The sequence below is a fragment of the Lepisosteus platostomus genome, chromosome 6 (genome assembly GCF_059453375.1).
Source record: "Lepisosteus platostomus isolate fLepPlt1 chromosome 6, fLepPlt1.hap1, whole genome shotgun sequence".
In the NCBI taxonomy this organism is placed as follows: domain Eukaryota; kingdom Metazoa; phylum Chordata; class Actinopteri; order Semionotiformes; family Lepisosteidae; genus Lepisosteus; species Lepisosteus platostomus.
In genome coordinates this window covers 33,062,694-33,084,814 of record NC_142616.1, presented here as the reverse complement: position 1 = coordinate 33,084,814, position 22,121 = coordinate 33,062,694, and the positions used below count along the sequence as shown (strand labels likewise).

Sequence of the window (22,121 nt, the reverse complement as noted above, 5' to 3'; positions counted from 1 at the left end):
ATTGTTAATGATTGGATTTTGAATGGTCTGTTTAGATCACCGAAGACTTTGCTATAGATTATGGGTTGCAAAATGAATTTTAGCCACAACTGTACACGCTTACTTAAGGACAACACTTGTGGAGATTGATGAGAGTAATGTTTATGGTGTGTGTCACAAGTCCTATCCCTAAACTTTAAGTTGAAGTAAACAAAGAACAACGTGTCTGTTGACTGGGAATCAAGTTAGTCAAGTAATTTGCACACAGCAAAGTTGGGTCCCTATATATAAAGCTTTGACCATAATTAAGCAAAACATTGGTAATTTTAGCATGACACTCACTAGTTAAAACATTTCCAGTCTAGTAAGCAACATTCCTGATATTGTGCCTAAAATAATTATCCCTCTAAACAAGTCCATTAGAAGATACTGATATGTATGTTTTATGTGCAAAGTAAAACTACTATTTCATTTTACACACTTATTTTTTCTATTTGATGTATTTGATCTGGACATACTGCAAGTAGTTCTTTGCTTACTATAAAATAGTCACATGTCAGCTACAATTATGTATTTGTTTATTTTAATTTTGGACATTCTTCAGACCTTTTGTGCTGGGACAGTGAGTTACAGTATCACAGTAATACAAAATCAGGGAAGAAGCCCAATATCATATACAACATAATTTAAGAAACAGAAGAGTACAAGCTTGTAGTCTATTTTTATTTATTTATATTATTAAAGGAATGTAAAACGTAAAAAGATAACCTTTGAAACTTGACTTATTCTTCCTTCTAACAAAATACAACTGAACGTTACCAAGTTAAAAACATAACAGCTATATCAACAAATTTAAACTTAACAAAAACTAAAACCAATACTATTTCTTCTTTCCACACCTATATTTCTTTACCTGATTTCACCTTTGAACTTTTACAATGACTTTTAGAAAACTGGGAACTAATTTCACTCTAAACTGAAAAGGCTTTGATGATCACCCTGGTAACATTAGCTCAAAGGCAAAACCTGTGGTACTGAAATTTCATTTCATAAATATGAAACGACCAAGAGACTTGCTCAGTGCATTCTACAGGACACAACAAATTAATATCAGAATTGTCTGCATTAATTAACCCACAACAGGGGGTAATTTATTTTTTTCAAGGTTGCAAATCAAAGTTGAATAGATTAACATTTAAATTTTCTGTAGGAGATTGATGACATTTAAAAATCTTTGGTGCAAACGTCAAGTACTACAATGGGTCTGTTGCTCTTAGGTACTGTTTTACACCCTTTTTTAACAATCGAGAGACTTTCTGTAACAATTCCATTGAATCTCCAAATTTTCGTTTTTATTTGCCATTTAATGAGGTTTATTTCTATGTATTTGCAAAGATGGAGTGATAGGTCTCCTATCTGTATATTTCTCTGTATTTTTAATATTTATCATTTACAATAATTATATTATACTATTGAAAGCTTCTACAGATACAGTAATTGGGATATTTCTGTAAAACAGTAAAAAAAATAGTTATCGGTCTGTATAACAAAGAAAAAACTATATAAATAATGGTAAGTTATTGTAAGATTCTGAATATAGAGACAGATTGGTGGCTTATTTAATAGACATAAGCGTTTGAGAAGACACAATCATTGTTTGATAACTTGCCAGTCAGGTATTATTATTACAAACCTTTATTAGAGGTCTATTTGTTTATTTTATCACCTTCGTAAATTCAAAATTCAACACGAAGTTCTGAAGATGCCTAAATTTAAAACCCCATACATACTAGCGGTTACTTAGGAAACAAGTCAAGACTTAAGTATCTCATTGGCTGCAAACGAGACGAAGCCACCAATCAGAATAATTGTTGTTGCATTGAGGCACGCTGCCTGCCCATCACGGAAGATAAACATGGTAATGTTGTGGGAGCATGACTTTATCATGAACTGTTTGGTGTAAAAATGGAAATTATATACTGTATATATATACAAAAAAAAACGTTTTTTACTTTAGCATTTAGTGTTTTTTTTCTTTGTTAGAAAAAAGCATTTACTTCGCAACAACGCACAAGTCCATGAGAGGGTTCGATATTTTAAAAAATGTTATGATATTTTCATTTTCACTTTGTTGATGTTGCTAAAAATGGGAGTCCTTACAATTAATAAATCGCTGTTACATTCTGCTCTTATAATATAGTATTTTCTACGGTTACGTGCTCCTCCGCAAGGCCTGAAACGAGATTTGTTGAGAGTAAAAACGGTGTTTTCTCGTTAAAATCAGGAATAAGAAAACCTTGAGATTCCAAGATGTACAGTGGACTTCTTCCAAGGGGATACGACGAAAGTGATGAAGAAATAAATTCTGATGAGCAAGGTGCTGACGTTACGGAAGATGCTTTAGAAACAACTACAATAAGAGCTGTATCTCCGAACACTAAATCTGCCTTTGATTCGGAAGCAACTGACACCGGGCTCGATAATAATAAAAATACACAGTCAAACTCTGAGAGCGAGTCGAAAGATGTATCGACGGACGATTGCTTACCTGGAGTATCACTTGAGATGTGGAAAGTAGGTTTGGTTATTGATTGTAAAGAAAAATAATACAATGAAATGTAAATGTGTGATAATCCAAACGGAGATTCGATACTCTCTTTAAATGCGATATAAAGATACTGTGTGTTGATGTTATTGTTGATGGTATAAGGAACTACCCAAATAAATTGACAAATAAAGTCCTAAAAGACTGCAGTGCAAGTGGTGTAGACTATAAAATCGTTAAATGAACGAAAACAAAAACTGTTGCTTTAAACACTAAAGAAAGCTTTTTAAAAGTTTTAAAGAAAACTTATCCTATTCCTAAATCATATTTGATAACGATTTTGCATAACACGTCCATTACGGCTATATTTAAACATAACAACACTTCATAATCTTTATAGCCTATTTTCAGAAGAATATATACAAATAAGTATTTGTTAACATTTTTATATCATAAATGCTTCCAAAACCTACATGGTGTGAGTTAATATGTCTATGCTATGACATCTGGAAAAGTCGTGACAAAGGAGTATAATGCAGTAACTTTAATCAGGAGGGTGTTCTGAATCTGAGCTGAATTATCAACACTAATTTGTTAATTAGATTGTCTAATGTTTAAAATAATATTCAAAATAGTTTAATAACAGTTTAATACTTACCAAGCAAGTAGAAGGATGGTAAATGACATGTATGCATTAAGGCTTTTGGTAACTGTTACAGGTACTTTTCAGAAACTGAAAATATTCTCTCTGAGTATGAAAGTTTTTTTTTCTCAAAGCAAATCTTTGTATTTGGAGAAGTGTTGAGTGTGAGAAATGAAAGTGTTACAGTTTGAACCATCTGCAATTGATGTATTTAAAACGTATTGACTGTTTTCATTTTTTTAAGCAAGCAAACTTCCTCTTACACCAAAGTGTAAAATTTATAGCAGATATTATATCATCAAAAATAGTGTTTTCATTTTTTAGAATTCGAATTGGAGTTATTTTTAAATAGATTGGTATGATCTCAATATATTTTGGTTTTATAAGGCCCAAACTGTAATTAAGAACCTTGAAATACCTAGAAATGCAGAACATGGAGAAACCCATGAATGCTCTTTTCTCTTAGCCATGAAGAGAATTTATATGGGGTTGAATTAATCATTGTTTTCTTGATAAAATGTAACTTTGTGCTTTTTGTATGTATTTTTCTGGGTTTTTTTTTTAATTCTATTGTGTGTTTCATCTGTGCAGAAGTTTAAAGAACTTAAGCATAAACATTTGGAAATGAAGAAAAAGCCACAATCGAAGGGCAGGCACCGAAAAAGAAAACGCCACAAAAAAGGTAAAACCAATGTTTTATATAGAAATGATAGATCTTAAATGGAGGTGCAGGTATTTTTTAAATAAGAAGGAACTTATTGTGTCTAACCATTCAAACTGGTTGATAAACATGTAAGAAACAACGTTTTTTACAAGTGTTTAAAGTAAGATTTATGACTACATTGTGTTATCTTAAACCTCCAGAAGTAGATTCAGAATCTAAAGGAGTTTTTCCTCATGTGCATTTTATGTTTCCAAGCAGATGAGAAAACAGTCTCAATGGAGCCAGAGAAGGAGAGGTACAGTACCAAAATATGTTGTGGTTTTATGTTTAGTTTTTGTCCTCTAATGGGAGAGTATAATAATAAACTTATTATAACTCATAAAAGCAGTAATAAGGTGTTAAGATGTCGTGTTAGATAATTTGTATTTCTCTGAAGTGTAACTAAGTTTCAAGGGGTGTATGAGTGCAAGAATGTTAGATTCACACAAAGGGAGAAACCCAGCACATTACCAGCAAACCAAGTGCTGATATTTGTAAAACTGGGGTTATTCCTCCTGACATAAACTATTTGCATCGCTACATTTTTTGCCCCTGTGATCTTGTGCTTAAAATGGCAAGTAGTCAGTTACGAAATAACAGTAAAACAGTTTAATTACAGGAAAAGGTAATATTTACAGGGAATTTCATTTTATGGTATCACTCATCTAAAATGAAGATATTTAAAGGCAATGAAAATGCAAAGTTTTTGTTGTGAAAGAAGTTGATCATTTTTTTGCTTTTTACTCATCCAGTTAGATGTATTCTACTTGATATTCTGTTGTTGATGTTCCTGCATACTGTATATTGTTATCTGCTGTGTTAACTGATATAGTACAGTAAAAATGCCTTCTCAGTTAACATCTTTCACGGGGATAGTTCTCATGGAAAATATTGATAGAAGCAGAAGCAGTGACAAAAGAGCCTTTCATAAATGAAAGCCTTTGCTCACCTGCATATGGCTTATCAAAAAAGGCAGTATGCATTGTAATGAAGATTAGACCTCCGTTTTTATATGATATTTAAATGAAAGATTGGTGAGGCATCAATAAACCAATTTAATACAGTGTATTTTTAAAATCTGAAGTATTGATGCAACTGCATGATTTATGGTTAGTCTGGAAGCAATGTTTATACATTTACACAGTCCACCAATTATTAAATTAGTGGCAGACACTATTACTTCTCTTTAATGAATAGTGTATGTACTGCAGTTAAAGGGATATCACGTAAAGAACACATGTTAGTTATACAGATCAAAAGATCTGATATAACAGTTCTGTTAAACATCATGTGAACTGGGCTGCCATGGCTTCTGTCATGTAATGATTTGTTGCCATGTTTTAATTTATGAATGTATTTTTGTGCATTCTACTGAGTAGAGTTAATATTTAGATATTTGACTGAATTGTGGAATAAGTTGTATATTTTAAAATGCAAACAAAATAATAGTAATGTGATCATGACGCATGATAAAGTACTCATTTTATTTTTTTTTAATTATATTTGTAAAATTAGGAACTTGTTGCCAGTTTAGCAAATAATATGGGAGTGCTTTATACCCAACTGTGCAATTCCTCAGTCTGACAGAAAATATTTTGACATCAGTCTGCTTTGCATAGAATTTATTTGGACATGTTTAGTTCTGTGCTATAATTGAGTTATGAATGTGCTATCCATGTACAAATGTAAAAATTAATTCCTTAGCAATTTCAGGACTTTCATACTATGTGACAGATCCATTTTACTGATAGGTTAAATTAAAAAACGAGAGAGAAGGCCTTTTAACATTTTTTAAAAATCAAGAATTTTCTGATAGTACTGCAAATAAACTTTGTGTTTGTTTCATGTTTCACGGAGGTGATTTAGTTTTTCCAAAATAATTATGAAATTTGCCATGATTTGAAAACCTACTTTAGTTATTTGGAACTGTTTTACTTAGTAAGGTATTTAAATGAAAATGATGTTGTTAATGTCTTTTCTGGCTGGATGCAGAACACTTTATTCAGCTGTGAATATTAAAACCTCTCTGTGAAATGTTCTATTTCTCACAAACTAAAACATTTGATGAAAAGAGAGAGAAATTATGTTCCCTATATTATTCTGAAATTCAAAACTAAATCAAAGTGAATGACATCTTGATTTCAGTAGACATACATTTTACCAGATGAGCTTGATGTTACAAGGCTTTTTTCTTAAGAAGTATATTTTAGATTTGTTGGCTGACCTGTTGTTTTTTACCTTTTTACACTGGTGTGTAATCATCACTTCACTTTAAGAAAACCCTAGGCATAACTCACATTTTTTCACAAGAATACCAAATCAGAAGTCATATCTGCAGCTTTTTTGGAAGAAAGACAATGCTACCACAAATTCCCCTCCCTCCTTTGATACGAGCACCTTGTGTTACGACTTTCTCATGCTCTGCAAGCCCAGAGTCCTTTCAGATTTCCTTGCAGCTGAACATGGCATGGATCGTGGCAGTCCAGCTCTGGTCAGCAATGATACAACCTGAATATGAATGAATTCCAGAAATCACAAAGCAGTTTATACAGAGTAATTCACTGAGGAATCAGATTCCCGGAAATCAAGCAGAGTAATTATTCCATCATTCCAGCTGTTTTCAAAATTATTTTGTATAATGCATCAAAGTGTATTTTTCAGATTGTGACAAGCTTAGAATTTAGCATGCAGTCTAACCTTTTGTTATGAACCATTTTATGATTAATTCTAGGCTCATCTGGTACCAGTGTTTTATTTCTGAATTTAGTATTCATTAAGTACCTGTGATTACTTATGTTTTTTTTGTTATGAATTGCTCTATTTGATGAATAAAAGAGCAAATAAAAGAAACCAATCTTTAAAAAAAAATAGCAGCTTATACATGTTACCAGACAGCTCATCGTACCTGGTATAAGAGTAGTGGTGTCAAAGAATGTATTCATGTTGAAAACCCTTGTGTTGAACAGTCTATGTAATGATCTTACATAAAACAGTTTGTGAGAAATTGTTGAAAATGTTGTCATTTTTCAGCATGCTTCAAGCTGAGCGTGAAGCACACTGGAATGAGCTTAAGCAGTACTTTGGCATAAATGATAGGTTTCAGCCTCCTGCCTCCAGCAGACCTCTTCCCAAGGTAATGATTCCTTTGCTGTCTTATTTTCTCTATGAAGATTTTGTTTTAAATACCATTGTGCTGTATGTAAAATAGAATGTAGTTTTACAACCTTCCCCCCTCTTAAGTACTTGTGTAATATTTGTATTTAAATGTCCATAAAGGACAGATGAGCCGCATCCCCCCCCACCTTTGCTTAAACATCAAATTTAGCAACTGATAAAGCAATTCAGTTTGAAAAGGCTTTCTGGGATTTTGTATTATGTTATGTGTGCTGTTATATTTAACACTCAGATTATCTGCTTAAGAAAACCTTCAAGCAGACATGGGAGTGATAATTCTGTGGGTTCTTTTCAGTATGATTTAAATAAAATGTGGATTTCACTTCCTGCGTACATCTGTTCAAGGCATTTCATCAGGGGGAAGTGTTTGATAGTTTCAACTACCGCGTCAGACTCGAGATTGTTTTAAAAGAAGAAACCACAGTGCCATATGGGGACTGGTGGTCTCATTAAGGGTGATTACATTAAAGCTATAATTCATTTTTAAAAAATTCCTGTTGCTTATGTCGTGCAACATATCTTAATAAAGCAGCTGTTATTGTCTGATTATTTTTGTCTGGTTGGATTGGTATTCGTACTCTTGAAAAATGTTTATAGACTTGGCAAATATCTTAAAATAAACTTGACAAATATCTTTACTAGGTCTTGAAGGTGATTGTAAAGTAGGATAGATGACAAAATGCTGCTCAGAAAAGTTACAAATATTTCTTGAAATCCATTTACAATTGTCCTGTTGTATTTTTCATTGTATTCTTTGTGTTAACATGGCTTTTTAATCCATTTCTTTGGTTCCCCCTTAATATGTAATGTAGCAGCTGTTGTACACAAAACTCATTAGAGCCACAGTCCATTGAAGCTAGTGTCTCTTTGATGTGCATTGTAAAACTCATATAGCTTTTCTGAAGCACATTTAGGAAGTATTCTTATTACAATAGTAAGTTACAGCTTTTAATAATTATGGAAGCAGAAACTACAACAGAACTTGCAAATAAGTTATACAAAGTTAATGAATAGTTTGAAAATAAGGTAGAATGCTGTTTCATGTGAACTTTGAGCAAATATTTAGTTATGAAGCTATTGAAGACACTACAAGAATAATTCATCTGTTTACATAGAACTTTAGACTAAAGTGCCAAGTTCTGTGTGTCCAGGTTTTGTCAATGCAATCTCCTCATTGCAAACGTGTAGTAATAAAAAGGATAAATATAGTAGTACCTTCAATGTTCAGTGCAGTGTCTTCTTCTACAGTGTACAGTAACTTATGTCTACAAAAGAAAGCAATAAATGTACTAAATAAATGTGTTCGATATTCAAAAAATGTCAAGTCAAATAAAAGTTTTTCATGGTTTGAGGTGTTTAATGAAGCAACGGGTGAAAAAGTATGTACACTTCATGTTCCACAAAGTACCTAGCTATAATTGTATCAGATATTAAGATATCTCAGAATACTATGTTTAATTTACAATTGACTGCCTTTTTAAAACAATTATTTGAATATCTCATATTTTTTTCTTTTATGTTATACTGTATATACTGTAGAAAATTGAGTCAATATTGGACTCTGATCTATACTGCATGGTTATATTGTCACAACTACATTGTTAATTGTTAATAACATTTCTTAAATTATCGTAGTTTTGTTTTCAGGCATTGCAACCATTTCAGGTTGTGCCAGGATCTTTTTTTCATTCCTGAGAAATGCACACCCAATGGTTGTAGCTGAGGGCCTAAGCTAAAATAGTTGAATGAAACTCACATGTCTTTGCAGGAGATTGACAGTGTTAATTGGTTAACTCTGCTTCTTGTCACCAGCTTTGAAAATGGGAGAGCTTGAGGGCCTATTATAAATTTCACAAACTCTTTATAAAACTTAAAGAACAGCATGTCCAAGCTAGCAGAACGAGTTGGAAGTACTTGTTGTACAGCATATGGGAAAACACTGTGGAATTTATTACTTCAAGATTCTGCAAAAATAAATAACACAGGAGTGATAGGCATAAAAAGCAACTATCATAAACCCTCCAGATATAGTCTTTAGACATTCCTCTCAGTTTTTCTATATTTGTTTAACACTCAAAAGTATTTACCTCCTTTGACTTTTTCCACATTTTCTTGTGTTACAATGTGTCATCATTATCCATTTCATTGGGATTTTTTGCTATTTATCAACACAAAACACTATAATTTTGCTATAAAGTAAAAACAAAATTCAACAGATCCTAAATTAATTAGGAAAAAAATTACTGATTGCATAATTATTCACCTCCTTTGCTATGACTCACCTGGTGCAAACATAATTAGATGAATGGAGTCCACCTGTGTGCAATTAAGGTGTTTCACATGTGTTCAGGTTAAATACACTTATCTCTGGGAGGTCCTGCAGTTGTTTAGTACAGCTCTGAACAAAAACCACATCAAGAAGACAGAGGAACATTCAGAGCAAATCTGGCATAAGGTTGTTGAAGAGCACCAATTGGAGAAAAGTTATAAGAAAATTTAAAATCTATTATAAAGAAATAGAGGAATTATGGCACAACTGTGTTTGAGGGCATCCTCAAAAACTGAGCATACTAGTCTGAGAATGGCTACCAAGGGGTCTATGACAACTAAAATAATTACAGTTAGAAGGGAGAAATTGTGCATATTCACAATTCACTGTGTAAACATCCCAATTAAATACAATATGATTCCATTTTGTAATGTGAAAAAGTCCAACGGGGGGTGTATACTTCTGATAACCACCTTACTCCACTACTACATCCTCATGAATAACCGAGTGCTGTCTTCCACTGATCTATGAATATTTCAAGGAAGCACTTGGAACTGTTGAGCCTTTTGAGATGATGACATTTATTAGGTTTAATTTACCAATGACTTACCTAGATCTGTCATTATTTAATTGCCAGAAACAGCTAACCAAAATAGAATATGCCACCATAAGAGAATATGCATTAGTGTATTATGGAGGTGGGGGTTTGCTATACTTTCAGATGGAGTTGGTTGAGCTTAAGCCTTTGAGGTTCATCATTTGAAGGCAGTTGATGTCCTGAGTTTTTCTATATTTGTACCTCATGAACAATCAGAACTTGGGAGCCAGCCTCCAGAAAAAATTGCCCTTTTAATGCCGACATTTGATATAGACAGGCAGAAGACCCTCTAAGAAAATCTTGATTTATGGTCCATTAATTACAGCTTTACTTGCAGACCACTAGTGCCCCAATTTACCAGCTACAATGAAAGCAGTCGGAGCATTACAATTTTGACTTAAATTTAATTAATCTAATTAAAATACTCTTCTAATTAAGCCAACTTTGTGGAATGCAAGGTTTGTAAATAGAAAGGAGTTATTTCTTACTTTAAGCCATATATTCTTTAGCAGCAGGCTTATAACTTATTAAAAACGACTTATGATAACTGTAAATTGTGTGTATGAGTTTCTTTTAATGTTTAAATGTTCATTTTAGAAACAATGATAGCAAACTTTTAATTTGCTTCAAAATGGACAAAATTAAATATAATTTGATTAGAAACATAGTAGTAGTTTAAAAACTTCTTTAAAATGTAATTTTCAAGTTAATTTGTTGTAAAAATAGCATGAAATTAAGCATTTTTGCCTGCTGTTTCAGAAGTTTTGATTTGTCTTGTAGTGTAAAATGAATATAAGACATTTTGGAGGTTGAGACTCTATGTTGTGTGGCATTTAAAATCCAACAGATTCGAACTGATTCCAAAACCTTTAGATTTTTAATGCTTTCCACTATGTACTGGTATGTTGAATGTAAAACAGCATAATTTGTTTATACTGCAAAGTACCTTACATAGAAATATGCAGATCTGCCAAAACAACAAAGCTAACAGCACCAGTAGGTTAATAATAAAGCATATAAGCATTTAGAGATATCCTCAATGAAATAGTAGATATTTTGAAATATTTAATAGTTTGTTAGAATCAGTTATCTGAAAATAATTTGATATATCCTGATATAATTCGAAATACTTATATACATGTATTTTATATTAATAAGTAAATAATTTAAAGATTTTCAGTTAGCTGAATTCACTTTGATGATTTAAGTTATCTTTAAATGTTTTTCAAACTATTTCTTCTACTTTACATCATTTTAAGATTATTGAAATGCCTTCCTTTGAGCTACAGTATCAACATCTCCGAAAATATAAGATATCTTAAATGATTACCCACTTTTTCTATGATATCTCAAAATAACCTGATTATTTTCTGAGCTCTTAAAAAAATATTTTCTTCATTTTAAAACACTGAATTTAAGGAAAGATTCTTTGCACTCCTGTTAATTTTAAGATACATCATTTAGTTAAGTTATGTAGTTAGTTATGTACTGTATGTATGTCAGTAACTGACTTATTTTAAAATATTTTACTGTATATACATTTTAAAATGTCTTAAAATGAATCTAAGAGATTTTAAAAGATTGGTAAGATACACAACTTACAATATTTTACACGTGATCATTTTGATATCACTAATTCTTTATCAATGTAGCTATAAATTCAATTTTTGTTTTTATAATTGATTATTTGGTTTTTGTTTTGATGTTTTTCTCTCTGTCCGTTTTTTCATAAAAGTAAATAGAAAAATAGTAAACTTCATATTCACAATTGTCAGCTTTATCATATTGGATGTATGTTTATAATGTGTAAACATTATATTTATGAAATACATACAAAACACAGAAACCTTGGATGTGTTGACCTTCATGTGAATTGTTAAAAACACAATTCAAGTTGCCATATACAGTATTTTTTTAAAAAATTGCCTTAGAGGATTAAATCACCTTTCATGTTTGCTTTTCTTCTATGAACTAAAGAGGAACCCAGTAATTTTCTTTTGACTTTTTATGTTTTTTCCAGTTTACAATTTTTCACGTTTCAAGTGCAGGGACTTTTCAGTATATTTAACATTCTTAAAAGTAAATAGGTCTGGGAATGAGTTGATCCCATTACATATAATTTGTAAAAAATACACATTTATTCTCTCACTTTTTAGATTAAAAGGTAACTATGCATTTTCTGGTGTATTTAAAAGACTTAACTTTCAAGGTTTTAATCGCTGCATGGAAGATATCAGTGATGTACCAATTGTTGCTGTAAATTATCCTCCAAAGCACAGACCTGTTATGAAAGAGATTTCTGTTACAGATATAATTTAATGAAGCGTAGTTATGTCCATCAATTATGTACCTTAAGCTAATTTTTATTTTTCTTTCAAAATAGGCCGTCCACTTTTTTAATATTTTGTTACCAGAGGACTGTCAGGAATAATAGGAGTGAAGTAATTTGTTGTAGATTTAAAAGGGGATGTTTTCTGTCATCGTCTTTCAGGAGTGGTTAAGTTTAAAATATTGATAATGCATATGTAGGCTTAAGTAAAAGAAAACAAACCTTATTGTGTTTCAGTCAATGCATTTCACAATTAATCCCTACCATTTTCTCCCCTGATAAAATCTACTATAAAAATTAGACATATTAGATTTGTAGTGTTTGATGTTAAATTTTCTGCGTAGTTACATAGCAAACTTTGTAGGCCTGACATCTTGAAACAGGGATATTTCTGCTTGTGCTACTTTTTAGCTTGTAATGGAAATATGTAATTAAAGTGGCAAATTCACTTTTATTAATCTCCTGTAGCATTTCTATATTTCGTGCCTAATATCTAATCAAAGGTTTTCTTTTGAAAGAAAAAAAAAATCTACATATTTGTAGTGAAAGCAATCATATTAAAAATATTGCCTCAGGGATTTTTTTTTACTCTGTGGTTCTTTGATTTATTTTTTTTAATCGCTTTTTTCAGACAGGGCTAGAAAAGAACATTGACAAAGCCATTGCTGAAGGGGACCTTGAGACAGCTTGGGAACTGAGTGACAAGCTGGCCGCACGTGAGGTAAGTTGGTCTGATAGGATGGGTGTTCTTTATGTGACAGATGAAAACTAATAGTTCTGTAGTCACAAAATGTTTTGCTCTGATGGGATCTCTGACTTTAACTCATTGAAAAATGGTAAGGTACAGATCCTCCTGCTCAGTAGAACGAGTTCATGTAAATTCCTCCTTTTTGATCTTTAGCCTTGTTTAAAGCACTTTGATTCCTAATAGAGGAAATGTTCTTTTAGTTGACACTTAAAAGTTTTTAGGTATGGTCACACACCTTTGAAGTTCACTTTGCAGTTGGTGATAAAGTTTTCAAAAACTGCAGATGATATGTACTGCAGCTCAAGTGGTAGAATATAAATACTTGAACATTTTCACTTATACTTCTGTGTAAAAGCATTTTTTCACACACCTTACTGTTAGAAATCCTTTACAACTTTTTATTTTTTGCTCCAAAAATGTGTCATTTTAACTGTGATTGCTAAATCGTTTGGAGCGTTGCCCTTGCAGTTGCATTCCTTTCCCATAAAATCTATTTCATATTGCAAAATAAAGGTGGAAGTATGTCATACAGTCATTTCTACACAGGCAGAAATTGGATCATGTTTGGGGTATTACTACACTTAGGGGACATATTGTTCATTAAACACTTGCATATGTTCAAAGAGGAGGTGATTATCTGTTCAGAGACAAACATTTTTTAATGAGCACAAGCATTAAATAGGTTTATAAGGCACCATACACCCCTCCCCCTAGTTGTACAGCTTCTGTAGAAAAAGAAAGAGAGCCATTATCTGTTCAAAAATCCCAAGATATTTTGCCAGGGAAAATTAGAAATACATTCCTGCTAGAAGTCTAAGTTTAAGAAATTACCAAGCTAAGGGTGAATATTTATTGGAATGTTGCAGAATACAGGCATCATCAAGTAACACCATATTATTTTCCCTGACTAAATAGCTGTAAATCTTACCGGCTCTAGTGCTAAGAACTGATTTTATTATTAGAAGATTACTCGGACAAGAAAAAAATGAATAGGGTTACAAGCCGTAAAACCTTACTGTAATCAGGATCATATAAAGTACTCATATCAAAAAGCTCCTCAAAAGTAAAGTTTAAAAAAGGTGGGATTACAATGACAAGACTATTAAGCTCTTTTCTCTTATAAAGGCAATGAATGCCCCTTTCCACAGATTGTTGCTGACACAATGTTAGTCCAGTACTTTTTTCTTTCTGATTACATCATTATACATCAATACACCTGAAGAAGTCTCCATAGCTGAAACATTGTGTTTCTTTTCTTTTCAGCATGGAATAAACCTAAACTAGTTCCTTATTTTTCATCAATATCTAATAGAGTAGTAATAAGTCCTATTTAACTGAGATCTGAATTGTAGATAACTTTAAATAATAATAAGTAAGATCTTCAGTATCTTGATATGTTCATATGAATATGTTTTCATATGAATATGTTTTATAGAGCACCTATCTTTTCCTGTGTCAAAGGTTCAAATGCTATTTAAAACAACTTACACCCCAACAAATGAGTTGTCTTTTTGGTCTACAGTACATATCACCCAGTAGGTTTTGCGACTTGTGTAAAATGTTCATTCTGTGATTTATTGTGCATTTTATTTGGTTAAAAATTGAACATAAAGTGAAGTTTAAAATAAATACATCTGATACATAAATGCATCTAAAAAATTATTCTGTTCTTACAAGGGATAAATGGACTGCCTGCACCACTGCACGTACATTAACACTAACATTAAGTACACAGTGGCACAGATTTCAATCAGCTCTTGTCCTTTTTTAAAAAGTTCCAAAACACCAATCCATTACTGTCAGCAGGTGAAGGTATTTTTTTACCAGTATCTGGTTACACTCTGATATTCCTATTCTTTGTTCAAGTGCAAGATACAGGAATGGGACAAAACAGTGAATTGGGAATTCCAAAATGGGCTGACAACTGTCAGGAAAAGATAAAGGAAATAATACATACAGTACAGTGTGTATTAGCTAAATGTGGCATAGAATAAAGAATATAAAACATTGTTATGGACAAATCTCATCATTTTTCCAGGTTTATAGTGTCATGATTTACTTATAGTGTGTTGTTTGCATGTGATTTTAAATAGCTTCTTAGAACGAATTTTTGGATTACAGCAGTATTTACATAGATGGGCCTGCTCACCTGTTTCACAGCCTGCCAGATTGCAGAAGGAATGCATTGGCAATGAGCTTTGTTCTCTATGCCTGGCTGACATTCAAAGTTAGCATTTAAGGTGCTGGTGCACGTAATAGCTATTTGTGTGTCGGTGCCGTGCTGTCTGAGGGTGCATTGGCTTCAGGGTAGTGAATTGACTATCATAAAATCATTTTGAGCATATTAGATCACCCTGTCAGCGAAAAACTTAAAATACTGTGTAATTTGGAAGGCTAAATTATTGGGGTGATTGTCAGAGTGTTTAAACAATACTAGTCTTGCTAATAAGTGGTTATACTGCTCCGTTTAGTTTTGGCAAATTGGTGGGTAGAATTTACAGTGCAAAGTTGTAATTTTCAAGGAAACTACATATTATTTTTAAGTGGAGGGGTGCACTTTTGTGTAACTGATACATTCATGTAGTGCAATTCTTATAAATTGGTACTGTAGGTTCCACATTCTTAAAGTTAATCTTTTGTCCTCTGTCCTAAATTAGTAAATACTTGGGGGGTACAAAGAGGTAAACACCAAACCAGAAGCTCATTGCCTGAGAGACAATCCTGGTTTCTATGAAATTCAGAGGGCTAGAGAGCATGGGACTCCTGACCATTTAAGGTTATTCCCAGCAACACTGGACCCATTTGCACAGCTGGATGAACTGGAGCAACTGCAGTATAGTCCCTTGCTCAGGGGCACAACAACATCTGCACTCAGATTTGAGCCCACAACCTGTCAGTTATGAGTCTGTAAGCTTGCCCACTGTGCAATGCTGGTGCCGTGGCAGCACAGTGGTAGATAATTTAGAGACAATACAATGCACAGTGTGATGATTGATGAAAGCTCAGAAATATGCTCCATATGATCTTTTTACATGTCTAGAATGCAGGCAGCATTAGGATATTTTAAGGTTTATGTTTTATTATTTTTGATCCTAGTTTGAAAATGTACATCTTCAGAGGTTAATATATTGCTGTAGATTTGGCTTTAATAATAATAATAATTGCTTACACTTATATAGCACTTTTCTGGACACTCCACTCAAGGCGCTTTACAGGTAATGGGGACTCGCCTCCACCATCACCAATGTGCAGCATCCACCTGGATGATACGACGGCAGCCATAGTGCGCCAGAACGCTCACCACGCATCAGCAATCAGGGGGGAGGAGAGCAGAGTAATGTAGCCAATTCACAGAGGGGGATTATTAGGAGGCCATGATTGGTAAGGGCCAATTTCGAAAAGCGCCCTGGGATTTTTTTTAATGACCACAGAGAGTCAGGACTTCGGTTTTACGTCTCATCCGAAGGACGGCGCCTGTTTACAGTATAGTGTCCCCGTCACTATACTGGGGCATTAGGACCCACATTGACTGCAGGGTGAGCCCCCCCTGCTGGCCCCACTAACACCTCTTCCAGCAGCAACCTTTTTTTTCCCAGGAGGTCTTCCATCCAGGTACTGACCAGGCTCACACCTGCTTAGCTTCAGTGGGTTGCCAGTTGTGAGTTGCTGGGTGATATGGCTGCTGGCTACAGACAGCAAGTGGTCAGTTAATGTACATTTTACGGATGGAATAATTAAAAGTACAAGTATTGAGACATGGCACCATTACTAATTTAACTCTCGAATTAAAAACAGCACTATGTAATTCCTTCCATATGCTGTTAGAAACCTCTGAATATCTGAATGTATCATTGACGGGTGTACCAGAATTGACACGGGAAGATATTTGCTCAGCATGCCAATCCCTTCTTGCATTCTCTCAAAGTAGGAAAGTAATTTCCCAGTTCACCTGGTATGTTCTATTGTAAGAGAGCCATCCTGCAATAAAATGTTGAAGACAGGATTTAGACATTTCAGACTGACACTTTTCTTTCAGTTGTCCATGTTGTTTATGAATGAGATTGACAGCCGTGAAATTAGAACTGAAACTTGTTCCAACTACATATTAAATATTATATTCTTCTTCATTATAATAAGAAATTGACGAACATGAAAAACACAGTACGTTCAGTATGTTTTGGTATAGCACATTTCATCCCAGAGAGCAACTTCTGTGCCAGCGATCTGATATGTGACAAGATCATATTTGGTGTATTTCTGAGTCACAGTCAATGAATATTGATTGCAACTCAGACTGCACAATGCATTGTCTGAATTAGCTTTCACTGTTTTCATCTGAATCACAGTGATACTCATTAACATACACCTGCTCATTAGTTAGATGTAGTGATGCATGTTTAATGATCAAGCATGTAGGGCCTGAAAATAACTTTATGAGTGCAAAATATTGATATCTTGAGACAGCAGTAGGAGATTCCATTTTCCCTGATTGTTTCGATTCTAAAGTGTGCATGGCTGCTTTTGTATGGAAACTACAATGGGCATAATGTATTAGAATTCATTGGTACAAATGCAAGGGTTTTTATACTAGAGAAAGGCAAAAATTTCTGCGATGGCAGCTTGGCATTATACAATGATGTAATAAATACAAAAATAAATACTGTAGATTTCTAGAGTTTGTTTGATTTTTGTTTTGCACTAGATGTTCCCATTAAACTAGATTTTTCATTTCCTTTTAAAGTTTCAGTCATAACGCATTTGTTCTAAACACTTTATCAGGGTTTGAGTCGAGGCCACTAACATCAGAGGTTTCAATGTTAAAAATGGGGCAGTGGTAGTTCATAATGATACCGTAAGTTGTTACTGTAAGTTGTAAAAATGACCAATGTGTCTGAATGATATGACAGGTTGCCTTGTGTTTTTCATCACGTATCAGGATGCTCTGGGGTTAGGTTTTTAATGTTTAGAAATAGTGCAATGTTTTTAGATGTTGCACAGAAGCAAAAGCGACAGTAGTGGCTACTGAATTTAATTTCAACACTTTCTACTAAAAATGTGTTGATGACACTAAATCTCTTTGACAAAGTTCTTTAACTCTGATATTCCACTATGCCTACAAACACAGAAAATGTGTTTTTTGAAAGACTAACTGAAAATGGAGTGCTACATTAAGTTATATAAATGAACACTGAAATATGAAATATATGTGTAATAAAGATAAAAATCTTTAACCTATAATGCTGCTATTCATGAACAGCCAATCCACACTAAGAGGGGTGATGTTCTAAGACAAATAACAATGAAGAGGACATTGTGAATTTTATGCTGTGTCAAAGCTCTGCATGTGCATTTCTTTCCTTTTTTATCTTGCCTTTTTCACATTGCACCTTTTCTTAAACCAATGTTCTTTCAAAAAGATATCCCTGAAAATATGTTGCTGCAGTAAATGTTTAACTGTTTCACTAACTTAGACTAGGACTGAAACTCCAACATCACTGCATTCCTGTGGCTGTTTAAATGATGCAAATGAACAAGTAAAAACCTCCCCATTTGACTATACCACTTGTTGCCTGCTATACTGTTCACACTGTAGAAGATAATAATTGATTGTCCTGATGCCAGTTCTGTAAACTACTATAGAGGGATATGCAAGAAAAACAAGAGTTACAGACAACACTAGCATTAGAAGTTGGATCTTACTTAAACTATTGGCTTGTCTAAATCCTTCATGTAGCTGTTAATCCAGTTATTTACATTGTGAAATGTAACCAATATGAAAACCAAAGCTATGTGTGCGTAACAAGCTGATTCAGAAATTTATTTTCTGTTATATTAAAGCATTGACAACTGACTTTCATTTCACCTGTCCATCCATTTCACAAAACACTTATATTTACATAGTGCTGTTATTTACTAGGCCAGTTGAAACATATGTGTGAGAAGTTCTATTTTACAAACCCATTGAACATATTTGATAGTGCTATTTTTTAAATATCAAACTGGTGTGTTAAAAAGGTCACTCCAGAAAGCTTCTGCAGACATTACCAAGAGCATAGAAGGCAATCACACAATGAAGCAACCCCTTTAGAAGTAATTTGCACCTTATTTGTCCCCCGTAATCAGGTGCTAACAGGTTTTGTGTCTACTGAATACCAAGCAAACTTTCCTGTTCTATGTGGTGCTGTATGCCTCTGAACCTGCATAGAAATTAAACTCATTGCTGCTAATAGGTTTGTGACAAAACCATTAACATTGATAAAGCACATCTCTACTTTCTTTGCCTAGAGAGAAATGTATTTCCTCCACTGATGTTATTATCCTTAATTGTCCTATATATAATCACAATTATTAAACTGAATTTAGGTGGCAGCAGGATTACTATCTTGTAACCCGATCTCCTCTGGCCAGTACTAGGATGGGGGAACCAAGGAAAACCAGATTGCTTCTTCATGTAAAATTGATGGACCCGTAGGTGTCCCTCATCCTTCAGGTGACATGTTAATCTAATGCTTTGACTACTTAGTCTCTTAAGATCCCAAGGCACGTAGGGGTGTTAATCCAAGTTAGATAGCTAAATTCCATATTGGTATTGAACAATCTGTCCCTCCTAAAGTTTACCTTTAATTCTTTTGGTGAGGATCTTTCTTGTTTCTCTGCCTGAGCTGCTGTGCATAACCCAGGTGGTGGGTGATGTGGGTACCCATCTGTAGTCAATGAAATTAGTGTGATTTATTTTTTGCCCTTGTTCACTGAAACAGAGATAACAGTTAGATGTACTATGACATGGTTCTGGAATGACATGCAGGACAGGTTTACAAGTAAAGTGACATCTCAAAAACGTCATGGAGCACAGTACTTAAACACTCAGGATGGCTATGGGCAGGCCTAACACAACCAGCACATACCAGCTCAGTACATGAAGAGGTTTAAAGAAGTGGGGGTGGGCATGAGATTACACCATGGGAATGCAGGTGTTGTCTCATCCCATGCCTCTGGCCTTCTTCCCCTAGAGGAATGAACAGAAAATGATGTCAGAACTCAGGAGCACAGGAGTGGAGAGAGGTCTAGTAAACTCTCAGATATCCAAAAAATGAGTCAGACTTATTAAGGCCTATATTACTGTTGAAATGGGATATTTGCCAGGTTATTCATTGTGTGTTTTATAACTGTGAATATTTTTTAACAAGTTCTTGTATGATAAAACATTAAAAATGGGCTAATACAGAAGCTTTCATTCAAATATTTTAAATGTGTGGAATCATATTTATATGTAAGCATAAATTAAAAAAAGGTACATCAAGCATAGGATGAGATGCCAAAGTAACATTTCTTACAGCTGAAAGATGATTTGAACCGTGATTTGTAGGTTAAATGTTTTTGGAGCCTGAGAGCTATCTGGTGACACAGTGAAAGGCGCCAATTTTGAGTACCACTTGAGCTGTGTGATCCACATATAGCTTGTTTTTAAGCTATAGTTGGCCAAGCTCTGTAAAGTTTCAGTGGGCTTGAATCAGCCTAAGCGATACAGCAAGGAGAAAAGCAGTTGTGGAGCAATGATTCTGGTCCTCCGCACTCTACATACCACCCTGCAACTCCAATATTTGAGTGGACAGAAAATGAACGAGCAAATGATTGCACAGCAGTGAGTTAGATTTTTTTAAAGAAAAGTCATTTAGAGAAGAAAAATTAAATATCACATTGCTGTATCTTTAAACCAGTGGAAGCTAAACTAAATTTAATCCAAAAGGAAACTACTGTTGCATTTGAAGTTTGTTTATAAAGTATTTTGACATAAAGGAGACAGTGTGTATTAATACGTTACAATAGTTTAATCAATTAATTTGTTATTGTTAATTCCAAAGCTTTCTTCTGTTTGAGTGAATATTAAAATCTTTCAGCATGACTTTTTTAAGCCTCTTCAAAATTTGTGATGTTTGTGTTCTTTCATCTGCAGCCAAGCCTTTAGAAACAAACAAAAAAAAATACAGGTTGCTTTGAAATGTACTTGTCATTAAAAATAAATGAAAAGGTTCTATTTAAAGCTTTTTAAAAACTGTCATTTGGCTGAAAAATGATAAAGCTATAGAAACTAGGGAATTACAAAAGCATAATAAAAGATTATTGGGTTTTTTTTGTTCATTTAGTACTAGGTACACATTAGTTGGGTTCCATATTGCAGTTTATTGTTACAGGACCTACTGAAACTGTGGTCTGTACAGACCTTTGGTAGTATTAAGTACAAAGTACCATATGATTTGTAGTGTTGTCTCCCATGAATATGCCAATATGCCATCTGACATATGCCATCAATACGGGTTTGCATATTTATTAACATAATCATAATAATGAATGATAGCATAATGATTTAAATATTTCAGGTGGGTAGCTGCATCAGCATGCATAGACTGCAAAGGAACAAGTAATAGGTTTATTCCATTACAAGAAAGCACAGCATTTTGACTGTAGAACGTTGTTTAAAGAACTCTAATAGTTTTATAATTCTTCATCAGCCTTTCATTTGCTCATACCTTTTTTCAGAATTCCAAAATCAAAGCCCATTTTTGAGGAAATTAGCTTGAATTGTAAGATAACCTCCTTCACATTTACAGTATCTTACCTGGTTTTCAATGAATAAGTTAATTTATCACTGCTTTGTTTCATACAACCATAATTCTACACAATAGCGCTTTCTGCTCTGATGCCTGAATCTGTCTTTTTGTCAATATATATGCAGATTTAAGTTCACTGCTGCTGTATTTGCTGTACGTTTCTAAAGATATTTGGCTGGAACATTTATCCAAAGTGACTTACATTAGTTACCCATTTATACTCCTGGGCATTTTATAGGAGCTTTCTGAGTGAGCTACTTTTCTCAAGGGTACAATAACAGTGCCACACCCAGGATTTGAACCTGCAACCTCCTCATTCCACAGAAATCCAATAATAAAATGTATTACTTGGTAGCTATGGAAAATAATAGCAACAGCTTTCACTTCAGAGATGAAACTAGAAGAAGCTGCTGAAAACAAGCTGTGTTTGCTCTTGCAGTACAAATTATAGGTCGATTTCCAAGGAGAAACTTTTTTTTAAAAAAAGCAAAGAAACATCAGAAGTGGCAATGTACTGGGAATAG

At 33.6% G+C, this 22,121-nt stretch overlaps 1 protein-coding gene across 2 annotated transcripts in view; it reads left to right on the top strand.

The window, feature by feature from the left end:
- Positions 1 to 1,823: 1,823 nt before the first annotated feature.
- fam204a (family with sequence similarity 204 member A) overlaps positions 1,824 to 22,121 on the top strand; it is a 34,733-nt gene continuing 14,435 nt past the window's right edge. The window contains exons 1-6 of one of the 2 annotated variants that reach the window (XM_088635473.1): positions 1,824 to 1,897; positions 2,264 to 2,553; positions 3,759 to 3,849; positions 4,090 to 4,126; positions 6,901 to 7,003; positions 12,872 to 12,961. In XM_088635473.1, the coding sequence (XP_088491599.1) occupies positions 2,290 to 2,553; positions 3,759 to 3,849; positions 4,090 to 4,126; positions 6,901 to 7,003; positions 12,872 to 12,961 (585 nt within the window). In that variant the 5' untranslated portion in view covers positions 1,824 to 1,897; positions 2,264 to 2,289. The other variant, XM_088635472.1, reaches the window with a different exon arrangement.